This window comes from Malurus melanocephalus, unplaced genomic scaffold, assembly GCF_030028575.1.
Source record: "Malurus melanocephalus ecotype Western Australia unplaced genomic scaffold, MMel_1.1 scaffold_67, whole genome shotgun sequence".
In the NCBI taxonomy this organism is placed as follows: Eukaryota; Metazoa; Chordata; class Aves; order Passeriformes; family Maluridae; genus Malurus; species Malurus melanocephalus.
In genome coordinates, this window is record NW_026623299.1 from 682,899 (window position 1) to 701,192 (window position 18,294).

Consider the following 18,294-nt stretch of genomic DNA (forward strand, 5'->3'; position numbering starts at 1 on the left):
AACATCTGCACCCAGGGGAGTTGGGCAAAGCCACTCCCAATCTATTCCCAACAGTGCACAAAGGCACTTTCAAACAGCATTCCCTGCTACCCTTCTCAGCCACCCTTGCCTTGACAAAGATGGCTACATAAAGCCTGAAGGACCTTCAGTCAAGCCTGTCCTATGGCACCTGTAATTCCAGAGAGCCAGTTATGAGCAAATGATCTGCTCCTGCCCACTTTCAAGAAGAAGAAAAAAAAAAGAAATATACTGGGGAAACCAAAAAYGGTGCATGGAGAAAATGGATTCCAGAGGTGAAAAAAAATAGCTGAAACACGAAACACTTGAGAATGTTTCCAAAACATAATAGCTGGAGCCTTTCATCTTCTTAGCATGCTAATCCAGCAGACAGATGGTGGGAAGCAGCACATGGTTCGGACCTTGGAAAGAGTGGCTTGTGAAACAATGCCCACTTGAACACAGCTTTGGTCAGAAGCTCTACAACGTGCATCCTGCAGGCTCCACTACTGAGAAAAGTTATAGAAATGTGCTCTTTACAAATGTCTTATATCAGAATCTCTTTTATCTCACTTATAATGATAAAAGCATTATTGAGCTGAAATGACTTTTGGTTTTACCAGCTGACATCTAGAGTTGGCTGTGAGATGTTTTTCAAAAAGGTCCCACCAACATTATTAATCAGAAAGACTTTACACAATTATTATTGCTCTTTGTTAGAAAATCTTATACTACGCAATGTTATGTACTATTTATATAATAATACAAAATTTTAAGAGTAAACATACATAAACCTTTTTGTTCTTCTTTTGTGGGAAAAACATGATGACTGAATCTTGAAGATGCACCTACACCACAAATGAACAGAAATGAAGAAAAAGAAATTGCTGGTAAGACCTCTCTCCTCAACCCTCTCCTGCTATCAAGAGTATCTGAGCTACATTTCTGGATGGTTTTTATCCCATGGGGGTCCCTGCTTGGTCCACAAACCATCATGTGGCAGAAGARGTCACCTTTACAGAATCCATACTTCTCCAAGCAAATCCTGGTCACGTGCAGGATGTGGCACAAGGATGTGGGACAGCCCCTGGTGTGTCAGCAGTGCCCTGACAGCCACCTGCCCGTGCCAGAGCACCAGGGAAGCATGGCACATGCTGGTTTCCTGCACAACAAAATGCAGAGAGACACTGTGGAAGGCAAGGGGAAGTTAGGAGGGCTCTGCAATACAGCCTGTCCTCTTGGCTGTTCTTTCTCATTGAAAATGCTCTTTGATCACAGGGCAAAAATAATTCACCTCTGTCACCTCCTTCCTTTCAGGGCGGCAGTGCCGAACCAGCRGCGGCTCAGCACGGTGGAGCCTGCGAGATCTGAACAGCTCCAGTCTGCACAGAGCTCATCCTCACACCAACAAGAGAGGCCATTCAGACAGTGCAAGAGCTCAGGGCAGCAGGGTCGGCTCTCTGCTCACATAAACAGGATTTTAATCCTCTTTCCTTCCTTGCTGGAGTTAGGTTTTGCCATGGTCTGCACAGAACAGTTTGCCTGACTTCAGCCATCCAAAGGTAAAACTGGCTTTGAACCCCAACAGAAAGCATACAAATGTAATGGAGAAAAACTTTTTACTGCAGCTTGATGAGAACACTTGGAAAGAAAAAACACTTGTCCTATAGCTGCTGCTTTCAGGAGAAAGGTAACACTTTTGTCTTTCCCTTCTAAAGCCAAATAGCTGCTATGATGGTGATTTCCACTCTCTTCATATGACAGCAAAAACATAAAACAAGCCTGTTAACCGCTTGGGTAGTGCTGCATAAGGAAAGTATTATTCCTTTAAATTGCAGGGAAAAAGCCATCTCAGAAGTGACAAATGTAATATTTGTACTGCACAATTTCAGTGTGTATCTCAAAGCATGCACAGGTTCTCAACTCACAGATACCAGTATGCTGTCATGAGCAGGTCCAGTGAACAACTCAAAGCAAAATCTAATTTTTACTTAGCTCTAACTAAGGCTCCCATTTCACAGAAAAGTAAGGTTTTATGCTGATCCACACTATACTTTCCTGAACAGCTTGCTGCTTGTTTTTTAAAAAATACACAGTACAAAGGTCTTCAGCTTCCTGTGATGCTCCCAATTACAGAACATTAATCTTTGTCAATCACCTTTGTCTCAGGTTTATATTTTGCGCCACCAGAACGCTCTGACACAATGCCACTTTCTCTCCGGGGAACCAGACAACTCTGAAATCATGACATAACTCTAAAAAAAACCCAGAATTATGCCAGCCCTGTTTGGGTACCAGTGAGCCCTGAAGCAGACCCTGTGATTGTGATTCAGCATCCTCACACCATCACAGCAGCGGTCCAAAGGTACTGCAGACCAAGCCCCCTTTCTTTGCTGGCTGGGATGGCCTTGCCTAGCTCCTCCTGATTCTMTTTGCTCTCCATTTCAAAAGGAAAGGCAGGCAAACATCTGCAGAAAATCCAGCTCAGACACTGCTGTGTGATATGCAGAGGAAATGCTCATAAAACTGACTCTGAAATGTATTTTTAACAGTGATGAAGGAAAATATATTTTTGCATTGGTGATTTAACCCGCCTGTACTGGGATCTGAAATAATTTCTCCAGCCTAAGATCCAGACTCATTCCACCATCGTTGCAGGCATCTAATTTAAGAGCAAAGTCACCCAGGCTTCCCTCTATAATTAACCGCAAAAGACTGATGACCTGAATYGTTCTGCTGAAATACCTAAAATTTGTCTCATCCTCCCCACTGATTGAAGAACCTCATCTAAGGCTTAAAGTCAGGTAAGAGGACTTTCAAATTAAAAAGAAATTAARTAAGTAATTAAATGAATAAAGACGAAAAGGCAGCCCAGAAACCTAGAACAGAAGATTAAGTTTGATTTAAAAATACAACAGCCAGACAAGGTCCAACCAAATACCAAATACAACCAGCTACACAAGGTCCACAAAATATTTAATGCCCATGCATTAAAGTGTTGCAAAATTGAATTGCATTTACAGTTTAATGAAGCAGATGGACAGAGCATGTGCTGTTTCCTCTGCACAAAAGCCCAATCAAAGTAGAACAGCATCCCTTCTGATGTCCACATGTTGGTAAACTCAAGGGATTAATAATGATGCAGTCAGAGTCGTAGTGCTTTGCTTCAAAGAAATTCGCAAATGAAGATTAATTTTAACACCTTGATSCATATCTGATAAATAGCACTAGAAAAACAGAAAATACATGTTTCAAAGTTGTATTGTCACACAATTATTTGAAAAAGCTTTGTCACAGTGGCATGAAAATTCATTACTGTCTATTGGTTTGTAATCATTTCTGCCTTTAAGTGGTTTTCAGTAACCCCACATACCTCAGGCTGGATGCTGTAAGCATTTGGCATTTCTGAATGTTGWTCAGTCACACTCCAGAGAAATGTGTTTACAAACTCAGCCTGTGATTTCCTTCCCAGGTTTGCCAATGGCCAGGAGAGCTGAAAGCACACATACATCAGCATCTACTGCTCCAAAGGGCAGCAAATCACTGTGAAAGGTAGGGAATTACCACACCGGACAAGATTCCACCRTGCAGACTGTRRGAAAAGCACAGACCAAMAACAGGAAGATGCCAGGCCTGGTGAGGCTGTTCTGGGTAACCAACTCAGACAAAAAACAAAAAAATCTCACTGTGGTAAACTCTGGGAAAGGAAGAAACTGCTTACACACATGTGCCACCCCAAGCTGTGCGAACGCCTCTGGACACCCAGGACTTGGGCTGTATAAAAGTGGTGCCTCTAGAAAAAAACATCTGGGGACCCCACAGCAAGAGGACCAGAAGAAGGGCCAGCTGGACACTGTAGAAGCACCTGTGGTGGTGATCATAATCTCTCTCTTTCTCTTTCTTCGTATTTCTAGCTCTCTCTCTCTCTCACTCTTAGCTGTTAAACAAAATCTGTCGCTTAACACTATGACTTCAGCATATAGTGTTGTTTGCACTTTAATTCAGACCCTAATATTATTTCAGGAGTGSGATCCTAATGTTATTCCAGCAGATCTTAACATTAATTGGAGACAGAGGAGGGGTCATAACATTAGATTAGGGTCAGAATCAGGATCATAACATGAGGTGCTGTTATAACCCCAATTTCCCAGGAGCTGGCACATTTCCTGTGTGCTGTGGTGCACAGTGGGTAGCCAGCCCATGCCATACCCCTCTTCCCACCTTTTAAACTATCACCACCTTTTCTAAAATCTGTGATTGTAACAACATAACAATACATAGACTATTGCAATATTTTTTATATGTATTTCATGGATATCATGATCCAATCTACTACAGGAGCCCTTCACACTAATGAGCAGCACAGGAGCGAGGGGCAGATGACATCCAGACAACTGGTGGCTTCATTATGTAACATTTCTGAACAGGAAAATGGGATTTGGTRGGTTAGCTTCATGTTCAGGGATTGGGGATGACTGGATTAAAGCTTTTTACTCACTGTTCTGTTACTCCYCCCAGGACTGGTTTACTCTGCGGAGGACAAAACGTGTTGCTTTGAGGACAGGGTTATTTGCTCTAAGCTGTATTACTTAGAAATAAAGGTTAATATGGATCACACTCATCTTTACCAGTTCACTGTCTTGGATGAAAAGAAGGGAGAAAAGCCTGCAAGGCTGATTTCCTCAAACCTTGGCATGGTGAATTAGAACACAKCTACTCTCTGAGCAGCAGGGCTACCAGGAGCATCACTAATATCCAAGAAAAATATCGGTAAAATCTCCAACTGAATTTACACAACACCTATCCCAGGATGAAAATTTAAGTAATTCTCAACAGTAACACCTACATGTTTATGAGCACTTGTAGTGTCCTGGGGAACATTTTCAAAGCACYTACCATTGTATCATTTCAAACTGCATCTCAAATGTTCACTACCCCAAAAYATAAACCTTCCTGGGAAGTAAGCATCATTATATTCAACTACAGTTGAGTTTTTGTCAAGTTGAATACTTGCTTTAGTATCACAAGTGATTTGATGCCTCCAAACTTCCAGWTTCGACTGCAAGCACTAGGACAACTTCCAGGGATGGGAGTGTATTTTGAAAGAAAAAGATCAATAATCCATGGGGGAAGAGCAGACAATAGCTTTTATACATGTCCATAAATCATAAATCCAGGCACAAAAAGGCTGCTCTTGGTCAGTGGAAAAATAATAAAACCCAAAATAAACCATTATGTTTCTTCCAGAATTAGACTCTTTGCAAATTTTTGAAAGACCCTTTAAGCATGGACCCAAAAAATAGGAAAAATGTCAGTTCCAGAGATTTGAAAGGGGATGAATGCCCTCACAGTTCTAGAAGTATTTACTGGTTTAACTTCCATTTCCTGTTTCCAGAGGCTTTTTGCAGCCTCCACTTTCACYGGTCCATGCTCAGGGTCTGACCCCCATGATTTTGGGGTACTACAGCAAAGCAGGACCACAGCAACTCAGCATTGGGCATGGCCCAAACAACAGGAACTTATCCTGGGTTCAAGATACCAACAGTGGAGTCAGAATGAACTCTCTAAGTCACTCCACACAAATAATGTTAAATCTTGATAACTGAGCACTATTTTCAAACACTTCAAGGTAAGGTACAGACACCTCCACGTCTCAGGAAAGTGTAGCATGATCAGAAAGTAGATGCATTTTTCATAAGTATTAGTAAAAAAATTAATCTGTAAATGCACAAAGGGCTCGTATGATAACGGGTAAAGAATATTTTTGGTAGCAAAAGGAGTCACAGGGACAGGAATAACAATGAAACACAGAGCAGAACAAAATAAAAAGAAAAAGGAAACAGAAAGGGCATTAGGGTGTCACTGGCTCATCAGGGTTGACTTGCAGGAGACTTACTACTGAAAACACTTTCATAACTTGTAAATATTATCTCCAKCACGACAATCCCTTTCTTGATAGAACCTGATTAAAAATTAAKGGGAAAAAAAMMCAACTTTATGCAAGGCAGGGTAAAAACAAAGGGAGAATCTTTTCTCATSTGGAAAACATCGATTAATATAAGCTGGAAGTTTCCGTCTGAGTGGAACAAACATGAGAAACCTTTGCTGATTAAGAAACACCTATTACTGTGCTTTCTCCAGGACCTGTGGAAACTGATAAAGGGTCCCTTAACATATTTTACAGAGCTCCCTAGTTTATTTCACGGATTTGCCTCAAATGTCCATGACATTTGAAGGATTTACACTCTTGAAATGTCCCTCTTCAAAAATCAGGATTCTTCTAACCTCCATTGCCTATTCTAAGCTTTGCATAGATACTTTTGAGCCACTCTGGTTTCCTTATTTTTTACAGAAATTACTGGGAGAGGCCCCAGACTTCCCTGGATGCTGTGAAAGAGAGAAACTGGAGAAATCACAGACAGAGGGATGAGCTGTTATAATGCTTGACAAGGGCTGATGAGTACAGGAATGAAAACACAAAACATTCAAGACAATCTATCTGTGCCCATGTGTGTGCTCATATAAAACGTGCAGAAGTTACAGACAAAAATCATGGACAAAAAAAAAAGCAGGGACAAAATGTGCCTCCACATCTTCACTATGACCAAGGAACTCTTTCAGAAGTATATAAAATCTCATTATTATTATGGAAGTAGCCCTTTAAAAAGCACCACAGAAAATGGACTCAGAATAATTAATAAATATTTGGACAGATAAGGTGCCTCACACTGAACAGCACATGGGGGATATTCTAAATTTGTGTCTTAGGTGTTTCTCTGTTGTTTTCTTTTTCCTCCTAGGAAAAAGGATAACAAGAAAGGATTGGAACTCGAGAAGATTCCACAGCAGTACTGGATTCTGTGAGATCTGATTTACTGTTAGGTTTCAAAGGCCATTCACTGATTCCTGAACAGCAAGTATATGTATCTAAAGGATAAGGTACTTAGTTCAGAGGAGATAAGAAGGGTAAAGTTTTTAAAGGGCCGAAGGAGTCCATGAATTTAAACACGTGGAGTGGGGAAAAAAGAAGAAAAAGAAGAAAAAAAATCCAAAAGTATGAATGAGTTACTGTAGCGCAGAACTCTGCAGAAATGCACAGATAATTTATGTAAGGTGTGTGTTTCACACTCCTACTGTTCTGCACCACTCTGTAAAACCTGCTGTTATTACATGCTATACTGGCATGTCTATTACTTTCCAACAAGAAAATCATTACTTTGGCCTGCCTCCTGGTCTTGTTTTGTATAGCTCACCTGGCCATTTCAAAAACACAAGCTGAAAAATTGTCTATAAATCAGACACTTGACAGAAAAAAAGACGTATTCTGCACTACTTAGCACAGCCAGGGCTGTACTGCATCAAATTCTACTGCCTGCTTTTTAACAATGCCATCGCTTAGAAAAAATGGCACTAATATAATGGTTCAATATTCGATGTAATGAGTGGGCAAACAGCATTCCACCAGTCACAAAAGAGACATTACTGTCTGTCATTTGCGAATAAACTTCCCTTTGTCGTGATTTCATCAACCTTCATTTTTAACCCGCATACATAAAACATTAAATGCTAGAAGCCTTAATTACTTTGAAAAACACCTGAATAATTTAATCTCAAAGCACAGCTTTCTCCATACCAAGAATCTCAAGAAACTCCTTAAGGGCAGAAGCCTCCCAGTAATCTGTCAGCAAAATCCAAGAGCCTTTGTAGAACTAGTTAACTCATTTTCAGTGACAAAACATTGCCTCTACAAATACTGTTAAACACACACTTTGTCCTATCATGTGTAGCATCAGTAAGAAAAATATAATGCAGGAAAAGTGTTTTAGATTTGGCCAGGTCTCAAGAGCCAGTCCGAAAATACCAGAAGTAAAATAAAACTTGCTGGGAGGAAAACACCTCCGTGAGGTACAGGACAAGTGACCACCAAACAGATGGAGTCACCCCACTAGAGCTGGGTGGRCATTKCTCATCTGCAAAGCCAAACATGGASCTGCTCAAGCCACCAAGCAAGGTTAAAGTGCTTTCGTGGCTCATTGACCTAAACCATCATACTCCACATTCACAAGGAAGACACACATCAAGTTGCTTTATCACTGCAATAGTCCACAGGATAAAAAGAAATGGAAAAAACCCACAAAAAATAAGTACTTTCCTCAAAAATTTTATAGCAAGTGAGATGCAATATAATTAAAATTCTTCATCTGTCAGGGAGAAAAAAGAAAAAGAAAATGTTTGCATAATTTTGACAGCCAGATCAAGGTCCTGGAATGAGAGTTAACTCCAGGTCATGGATGAATGCTGATGACATCCAGCCAAAGTGCAGCCTTTGAAGTCCTTTCCATAGTCACAGCTCCACCTCTCAGACCCCACAGTAAATAAGTTTAATCAAGTGCTGCATGGAAATCAGCAGAATTTCCTATTTCAGTCTGCCACTCTTCAGGAAAAGTTCTCTTTAGCTCAGATATGAGATAACATATTATTTCTTTCCTATTACAACAAGGGTTTACAGTAGCACATAAAAAGAAAAGGAGGAACTTTCCATCATTGTCAAGAAGCAGAAAGGGGGAAAAAAGAGAGATGATTGTAATAAAGGTGGTTTTTTTCCTCGTAGGAGTTCATTTGTATCAACTATCAAAAATAGTGAAACTACCAGTAATTTACTGATTCACCACAGCATCCCCATCCCAGTCCTGTAGATTGCAACTCATTATATTGCCCTGGGATACTACCTTTTTCCAAGGGCCAAAAAATTTTGTCTGGACATCTTTCTGGAAACCATTTGTCATTTAAAGATATCAAAAGGTGAAGAGTTCAAAACTTACCTCAGCATTTTTATATCCAAAGGTTAAATTACCTGACTKAAAAAAATACGCTCTTCATCTCCCTTTCCTTTCTTCTTTTTTCTCATTTTATACACCTATAGTTTCTTGTTATGATTTGTGCAAGATCAGACACCCAACTGCAACACAGAACTGGAAGGGATTGCTTACAGCATCCATTTTCTCCCTGAACTGTCACAGCCAGAGATTTCCGTCTCATCCATCCCTCCTATTTATGTATCTTTGTTTCCACCAAGCTCGTCCCAGCACACATTTTGGATGGTGGATGTGCTAAAGTCCTGCTTTTAATGGAAATCCACTACAGTTAAACAGATAACGCCGTTCCCCTCATTAAGGGAAGTGGTTTCCATGTAAATGTGACTGTGGCTCATTACTCCACACTTGAGCACGCTAAGAACAACACAGGCAAAAAAAAATTCTGTTTTTCTCAGGTATTTCACAATTTGCTAATGATTTTTGTGTCCTGCTCCTCTCCTCCTTGTTACTAGTACAAGTTCAAGCTCCTGGAAATTACGGAAAGACTCACAGTGGTATAAAAGCAACACTCACTACTGGGCCCTCAGTATCAACCAATCACTGAAAAATAGGTGAGTGGTTAAGAGTCCATCCTGCTCAGCTGAGTCACATGGGATTGTGCTGGCAGCAAAAACACAGGAGCAATTTACAGCCCACATCTACTGAGGTTAAATAAACAGGGAATCCTAATTCTACCCAAAATCATAGAATTATGAAGATAAAATGCTGCCTTTGGCACTATCAACCACTTCGGAGATAATCATTGAAAGCTATACTGGATCATACCCAATATTTGTATGTATGCTTCATTTACCATTTTCCTGCAATAACAGATAGAGAAGGGACAGTACAAGAAAAACAGATTTAACAGATTTTCTAACAGTCTTTTTTTTCAGACCTACACTGATTTTCTAATGTGAGCCTTCACTCACAGAAACAATCTGTTTTGAAATAGATAGAAAATCTTACAGCTGGAATTTCCTGCATAGATGGTCCTGAGGGTGAGAATCAACAAAGTGCCATAACCCCTCAGCAGGAGCAGCACATGTGTTACCCCAGCCACCTCTGGGGCTGCTCCACTGGAACAGCAMACACATAGATTTGGAAATGCAACATTTTGGTAGCAGTAACTGCACCCTAAATGATAACTACTGTGATAACAGTATTTCGTATCATCTCAGGTTCCTACAACTATCAGTAGCATCATCTTCCTGCAACTCCTCTGCATTCTGAGGATACTCCTGAATCTGAGTGGCTTTCTCACAAAAGYACACAAATATCAGTCAGACTCGTGCTGACCACAAATCACTGTCTTACTAACAGACCTCMATATGTGATCTAGCTCTCTACTGCATTGCTCAATAATACTTTAAAAAGGCAGTCAGGTTTCCCCAAACATGCACTGGAGGTCATCACAGGCAATTCTGACATTCCAAATTCCCAAAACAACAGCACACCTCAAACTCCGATGACACTTCTGAAAYTGCAGCCTTCAATGGCCCACCTAAGTCATACAGAAATTTTACAAGCAGCCAAGAATGGAACAAGGCCTTTTAATTTCCAATTTTGTAATCTTAATCATCTTTAAAGTTAGTGGCACTCTGAGACACGTCCACCCATACAGAACTAGGAAAAAAAAATCTGATACAAAAGATTACGCGATCTATAAACCTTCAGCAAGACTGACACTCATTTTGTTCCCTGCTGTCTCTTTCAGATTCTGAGCAGTCCCCATAAGCATCTCTGTGAAACTGAGACCTCTCCACCACGTGCAACTCACTCATGTCAGTATTTCTGCCTTGGTGGGGAAGCAACAGACACTAGTATGTTCGAAAAACAGCAAACAAATACCCACAAACATGCAAGAAACTGATCCAGAGCTGCAATAAAAAAACCAAAGTCATGCAACATCGTTGTGTCAGGGTTAAGATAAGTGAGAAAAGAAACCAAAATCATACAATTGCTTTTAAATATAGGCATATATTCATCACCTTCTGTTTTTGTAAAAGCTGTGCAGCAAATTGAGAGCAGCAGGACTGGACAGGGAAGCCAGACATGTTAAAGACCTGATTTCCACAACTTCTGGGGGTTACATGGACCAGCTCCAGTCTGGTCCTGGAGACCAGCACCCACTGGCAGCTGGTTCACCCCACRGGTGCTCCTGGAGCATATCACCTTCTTGTATTTCATCCTAAGGGAATCCAGCTCACAGTCTGAAACTGCCCCAGGGTGCAAGACAAAATTCATCAGTGCCAATCAGGATTTGTTCTGGCACATTTTTGATTCAAACTAAAATGCTACCATGGCTTACCCAACTGAAATGTACTGCAGGCCTAAGGAATCCTCTTGAACTGCACTGATTCACGTCACCCAACTTTTAGAGCAATTATGTGTTTATTTAGAATTGTTATTAGTCCACTGATTGAAAAGCTCTTCCTTAAGACTCAAAAATACAGCACGCCACCACTCCTAATTAAGTGGACTTACACTCAAATCCTTGCTCTGAAAGACTCCCCCAATATATCTCAAATGCTTTGATTTAACCAGGCTCTGAAGCCTTAGGATGGGAAAGAGGGAAAGGAGGTCAGCAGTCTCTGCACCGCCAGGAGCAGAGAGAACAAACACGGGGGATCAGTGATCAGTCGCACTGGCAGTGTTTGATTTACTTTCTTCCACTTGCCCAGCATTTCAAGCAAGTTTAAGGGTTTTCCCATTGGCATTTGGAATTCTCTCCATATTCTCAAAAATAAAACTTCAATATTTGCCCAGGTTTTTTTTCTTTTTTTTTTTGGAGGTGTTTCAGAATACAGTCATGCTTTGAAAACATGTAAGAAACTTTTTTTTTTTTTTTTTTTTTTTTTGGAAAGCTACAAAATGCTTTTCTTTCCTCCCCAAAGGAATTTAAATTGCAAATACTGCCCCAGGCAGTCTAAAACATGCCCCCAAAAGCTTTAAAAGAAACATTATTTTCCTAGAATTATCACATTGTTTAATACTCCCTAATTGATTTTCTGAGGCAATACCCTCTAAATGCCAGAGGCGTTTTATCTTATCTATTTTATCTTAGAATCAGTCAAAACTATTTACAAATTCTCTACATAAATAATATGTAATAAGTTATGTGGTTGTTGCCAGCAGCGTTAAGAAAGATTARAAAAGGTCTTTTAGCTTCAGTCTCAGATCTGTAGGTCATCCAGTGTCCTCCCTAATGGATAAATACAGTAATTTATCATCATCAGTCACCACCAGCATTGTTCCTTTTACTATCATATATTCAYGAACATCATTCGATGCAGCTGAGTGAAGCGTAAAAGAAGTGTATGATTAAAGTGGAAAGGGACAGAGTTTGAGACATCYGAGATTTTGTGACTAATGCATCCACTTGAAATATGACACAGGTTACAAAAACGGTGTCAACAGATTCCAGGTACCTGCTGGCAGGACACGGGCAGCAGGTGAGACCACCTGTGTCTTCTGATGCAATGTTAAAGGAGGTATAATATGTCCTACACGCCCCTCCACAGGTCAGGGAAATTTCAAAGCTCTATTAGTTCTACAAAACCCCGCCACAACAACAACAACACCCCCTCTAGGGATCACTTATTACATTCTTTATTACCACCCTGGGAAGAGAGCCTGTGGTCACATCTGTGAGTCACTAACATACGSATGCAATCTCCAAATGACCTCAAGTTATTAAAAAGTGCTAAAATGATGGCTTTCAAATTTGAGAATAGCATCAAACAACATCTCTYTTTGCTTAAAGGGTTCCTCCCTCTTGTTAATTATCAAAATAGCTTGCCTGAAGCAATACTTTCAGTTGGAAGGTGCTGACAAAAACACTGACAGTGTTTTTTAAAATAGCTAATACAATATGTACATTCAAATATCTGAGGTTACTATGTAACCTACAGCATGTAATCTGCAATTTTTTCCAATACAGAAGAGCCCAAAAGATTGCCCTGGATCACAGTTTTTGGTTTACTGCATTAAGTAATCCCTTCAACCACCTGCAAGTGGAGGGCTCTAAAGCCAGGTGCTGTGTGATGCTGCCCAGGTTCCCACACGCTGTTCTGCAAGCAAGGCATGCTGCAAAAACCATGGGAACCATGAGGGGAGGGTACCAAGAGCAGRAGAGCATCAGGATCATCACCTTGTCCTGTATCCACCTGCACAAAACTCTTTGTGGTTGTGCTCCCATCAGGCTCCCAGAGCCAAGGGTGGAAAAAGCACTGGAAAGTTCTTGGCCAAGTTTTCTGCATTAGCAAAGTGAGTTGCTGACACTCATCATCTCTAAATTTGAGGCACACAGAGAAACACCCTCGTGGGCTGTGCAGACACTGAAAATGTGCAGGGCTCAAGCTCCCCGAGATGGTGCAAACACTCAAGAGCAGCTACCAGGTGTCACAGACAATGATGCTCTTCAATTAACATCAGCAGCATCTCACCAAAAATCATTTCTGCCTCTCCTCTGCTCCACRGAGCTCAGAGCAGAAGACAAGAAATGCAGTGAAGATGGAAGACATGCTTCAGGGTTTTTGTGCCAATCACCTGAATCATGTACACGGCTCAACTACAGTGAAACAGTAACCAGGCAAAGAGAAAATGAATAAAGGCCACATGTAGTACTTGAAAAATGACACATCCTATGCCTTCCTCTAGAATTTGAATCCTGAACAATATTACCAACCACCACAGGAAATACATATTCTTGTCAGAATATATTTCCTTGTGCAGTTGGTCATACAGTCAACAGACACTGCTGGCCTGAAATCCCCCTTGCTGGACTGAGCATGGATACAGCATGGCCTCTACACAGTGTAAGAAACAGAATTTAAAAGTTTAAGGTATGATTCGAATGACAGTTCTTTATTAAATATTCTGGGCATAATAATATAAYCTTATTTCACCWCTTCTCTGGGCTTTTWTACCTGMTGTTTCTGACAGTGTGTTGAMCCTTGCAATCCAGTAAGTTGGGTAGAGCACCACAAYAAAGCAAGCTAGAAGTTTCACTAGGTTGGTAAGCAGGAAAAAYGCAAAGTCACTTTGGATTATGTACTACAACAGGATTTCTTATTTAGCATGAAGCCAGCTCTGAACACAAACAAGAGTGCAGGATGTGGGCTTGGCCTCCTGACTACATCTTTCAAGTTACTGGAACCRCTGTGTGTATATGATTAAGAGTTCAACKTTCTCCCTGACCCAYCAAGCTCAAAATGACCCGAGGGGGRCAAGGGAGAGCCCTTTCACCTTGATAAAACCTCATTAAGGTGAATATTGCTCTGTACAGGCACAGCCATCCATCAATGTTTTTTGCCACTACAAGATCAGAGTCTGGTTTTGGGAAAAAGAAGTTAAGCAATGAAGAAAGAAGACAGAAATTATTTTGGCTTGTGTCAATGAAAAATAAAACACAAATAATTGTCTTTTGTTCAGATGTACTTTCAGAATGTGCCACTTGTCTGGTGACCACAGAAACTCATTGTGAGATAAGAGAAAAATTCAACTCCTTAAATCAAGACAGACAAGCAAACAGTAGTCAGTTGTCCTTGTTTGTTTACTAAACGTTAATTACTAACAGTAATTTAAATGGTTACCAAATAATATTCCTATTTAGTACAGAACAATCTCTGGTTTGATTTGTGCCTCTCTGTTTCAAGAATAATTAATAGATTCCAAAATTAAATACCATTTAAAGAAAAAAAGAAAAAATCCCACTTTTTTTTTTTCTATTTTAAAATTAATTCCAAAAAGGCATCAGGTGGGGAGAGTAAAAGAGGCTCAGGAGAAAATGATTATAAATTTCAAAGGTCTATCTTCTGCACACACAAAGAACAGCGAGTAGCACCAGGTGGTGTAGATCATCTGTTTTTTTTGTAAACAGACTGAAGACTCACAAAGGTAATACCTAGAGGAATTATCTTACTTTTTCATCTGCAAAGACAGCAACATTCATCAACCAGCCAGTCATACAGGTACATTATATTTTCCAAATATGTTGTGTCCACTGACTACCAAATGGTTRTGCCTTCTAMAAAAGATCACTAAACATCATTGTCCAAGACCCCAGGACAATTCTTAAGATCYACAAGATGAAAAACAGTAATTTTTRTACTCTAAGGGGAGCTGAGGGAGCTACATTCACTCCTGACACAGTGCTCAAGTGAAAGAAGTCCGAGCACTTGGATAGAGCATTCCAGAAATACAAGTAATCTACAGCTATTTTCCTTCTACAGATATATCACCTGAACATAAAACTGTAATTTTTGCAATAAATATGACCCATCATTTAGCAGCGAGGCAAGAATAAATCTGGCTAATTTATCAACCCAACTGCCAAAACATCAATAGCGCTGTTAATGGAAGTTGTTATTGGATGCCTTGTCCCAGGGGAACTTTGGTTTTAAAATACTATCAGAGGAAGTGTTGGATATGAAGTTGTATCCAACTTACTTATAAGTTGATGGCTGTGGATGCTTCAGTGAGTCAATCCAAGCTTTTATTTAAAGTGGAGAGTCCCAGCATTAGCCTGCTGTAATTTGAAATCCCAGCTTAGGTCACAAGCCTATACATTTACCAGAAATSCTTCATCTTTGGTAAGACTGCTCTCAGGGGTTTCTGTAAAACCAGACTTKGGAATCAGTGAAGAGATTTACACTTAGAAGATCTTGGTGCAATTCCTTGCTCTTTCTAGAACATTCTACCTCCCTACCAGAAAAGATTTGCTAGCCCTACTACGTCTTCTCAGAGCAGACACCTTCTTGTGTGAGTGAYAGATCAATAAACTACAGATGTAGTGTCAGTCCATGTCACATGGACTGACACTAAGGTCATACAAGCTCACCAGTAACGTGAAATATGAAACACGAGACAGAGATGGATTTACTGAAGGCCCTAAGTAGAATGTATTTTCCACACAAGCAAACCCATGACAGTGGAAGAGTGAACACATGAACGAACCCCTTTTCTTCTTCTCCTCATGCTCACGTCTTCACCAGCTCTAAAAACCACTACAAGCCAACAAAAAGCTTTGAAACTATAATATTCTTCAGTTAGAGGATCACGGCCACATCACACTGCTGCACTAAGAATGGATTCCAGCACAAGCCTGAAGTCAGACCCAGCCTCTGGTCAAGCCCTGGCCAGGGTTGGGCATGTCCCACGGTCCTTGGCTGCTGCAGAGGTGCAGGAGTGGAACATCCACAACCCTTTGGGAGCASAGAGCTTGCTGCAAGATTCAAGCCACCATCCTCATTRTGGRCGTTCAAACCCACAGAAAGACCTGYCACCCACTAAAACCAACATTTTATMTGCCATGCTGCCACATACTTCRTGGCATCCCTGCCACCTAAGAYAGCAGAAAACCAAAGCTGATATAATATCAATTTTAATCAAGAAAAGCAAACTTGGTCTGAAAAACCCAATCCAACACAGGACTTCACATCTACACTTCAGCCAGGCCCACAAACAAACCAGTGGCTGCCACATCCACCACTAAGAGAGGCTGAGAACTTCAGAGCACTCAGGCAAAAATATTACTAATTTTAGGATAAGCTTTTAATATTTAGTATCCTTTAAACTGGTATCTTACTGCTGTTCCTCATGATGACCTAAAGAAGCAGTTAAGCTGCTATTTTTTTATACAACGTTAATCCTGCTTTGAAAAGATTTCCACCTCCAACAATCACCACTTCAACATCTCTAAATCAAATATAAAGAAATAGAGACTGGTTAAGTTCAAGTACTTTCTACTACATCTAATAGCAGTATCCATCTAAAGCAAAACAATGTCCTTGAAATTTATGAACCCTATGAACCTCTGAGACTATTTAAAATGATCTTCCCTTTTCTACAAATTCTACTATTTGTATGAAATTTAAGCACTGATAGAAGTTACCCATCTATTTCAGAYCATGTAACTTATGCAATTAATTTATTCAAGAAGGATTCTCAAAACTCAAATGTATTATTTTACCAGCACTATATGAAAATGTGCCATAGTGCACACATTTTTGAGCAGAAAGCATACATCTTGAAATTTCTTTAAATGAATGGGTTCAGTGATACTGAAAGGGCTCCTCAGCGCTGAACGTGCAGCCTGGGTGTGCTTGCAGGACTGGGTACTCAAGACTCCGGCTTGCTAAAGCAGATCTGAGACCAGCAGCTTCCACTGCTGGCGTTTTTCACCCAATGCTAGTGCATCGAAGGAAAATTAAGCTCCATGGATAGATGGATGGATGTAGCAGAGAATGAAAACGTGAAATGCAGCTCCCATGTCCTGCGAGCCCGCTCAGCGTGCCGGAGTTCCGTACCAAAAGCGGTGCGTACGGATAATGTGCAAAAAAAAAAAAAAAAAAAAAAAAAACCCTTCCTCGGAGTTGGCGTATTTCACGGTGTTTGGGGGCTCGGCAGAGCTGGGCGATACCCGGGGCCCTCTCCCGCCGGGTGCTGAGGGCAGGTGCGCGGCCCCGGCTCCAGCACCACCCCCGCCCCGCCGCAAAGCCGGAGGGTCCCCCGGGACCAGCCCCATCCATCCCGATGCCTCAGTGCTGTSGCCCCGGAACACCAGRCACAGCGATCTGGTGATGAAAAGTTCGATTTTGTGATGATGACATCCAAGTTGGGCTGCTCCCCGGTACCATCTCCCATACGCCTACGCCACCCGAGACTCGACAGCGAGCCGGTACAGACATCGCTACCCACAGCCATCAGTACCCCGCCGGCCCCAGCCCCGCCAGCCCACGGGGCGGCACCGTCGGGCCAAGGGACGTGACTGCCGCCSGGCCGCTGCCAAAATCCCCCCGGGAAACCTCCCCGCGCTCCGGGGTCGCTCCCTGCCCGCCCCGCGGCCCCGAGCGGCCGGCGATGAGGAGCGCCCCGCTGCCCGCACCGCCACCAGCCCCGGCCAGGGCAGCATCCCCCGCCCGTGCATCTCCCCCGGCGCAACTCGCGGGGAAGCGGAGCGCAAACTGCTGCGGAGCCGCTGCCGCCGGRGCCGGGGCTGAGCGACATCCCAACCCCGATACGGATCCGGAGGAGGATGGTTCCCCTCCGGGCGGCCCCAGCGCATCCCCGAGACGGCTCCGCGGGGCTCCCTCTTTTCCCGGCCGAACCGCCCCGAGGGCGCCCGTGTCCCCCTCWCGCCCACTTTTCTCCAGCTCCGCACAACTTCTCCGGGACGGCGGCCGCCCCCCGCCCCGTCCATCCCCGGCCCCTCGGCGCCTCCCGCCGCGGGTCGCACCTGGTCGGGCTGCGGCGGCGGCGGGTTCCCCCTGCCGCCCGAGTGCGCCGGCTGCTCCTTCATGGCTGTCATCGCAGGGGCTCGGCTCGGCGCCTCTCACTGCTGCTGCGGCCCCGGGCACCCCTCCCTCGGCGCCAGCCGCATGACACCAGCCTCCCCTGGAAGTGGCGCGGCGGAGGAGGAGGAGGAGGAGGAGAAAGA

At 42.4% G+C, this 18,294-nt stretch overlaps 1 protein-coding gene across 1 annotated transcript in view; it reads right to left on the reverse strand.

Annotated features, from left to right (window-relative positions):
• DPP10 (dipeptidyl peptidase like 10) overlaps positions 1-18,242 on the reverse strand; it is a 231,138-nt gene extending 212,896 nt beyond the window's left edge. Inside the window, exon 1 of the mRNA XM_057366529.1 lies at positions 18,094-18,242. Within this exon, the coding sequence (XP_057222512.1) occupies positions 18,094-18,165 (72 nt within the window). The 5' untranslated portion in view covers positions 18,166-18,242. The remainder of the gene's footprint in view (positions 1-18,093) is intronic.
• Positions 18,243-18,294: the final 52 nt, after the last annotated feature.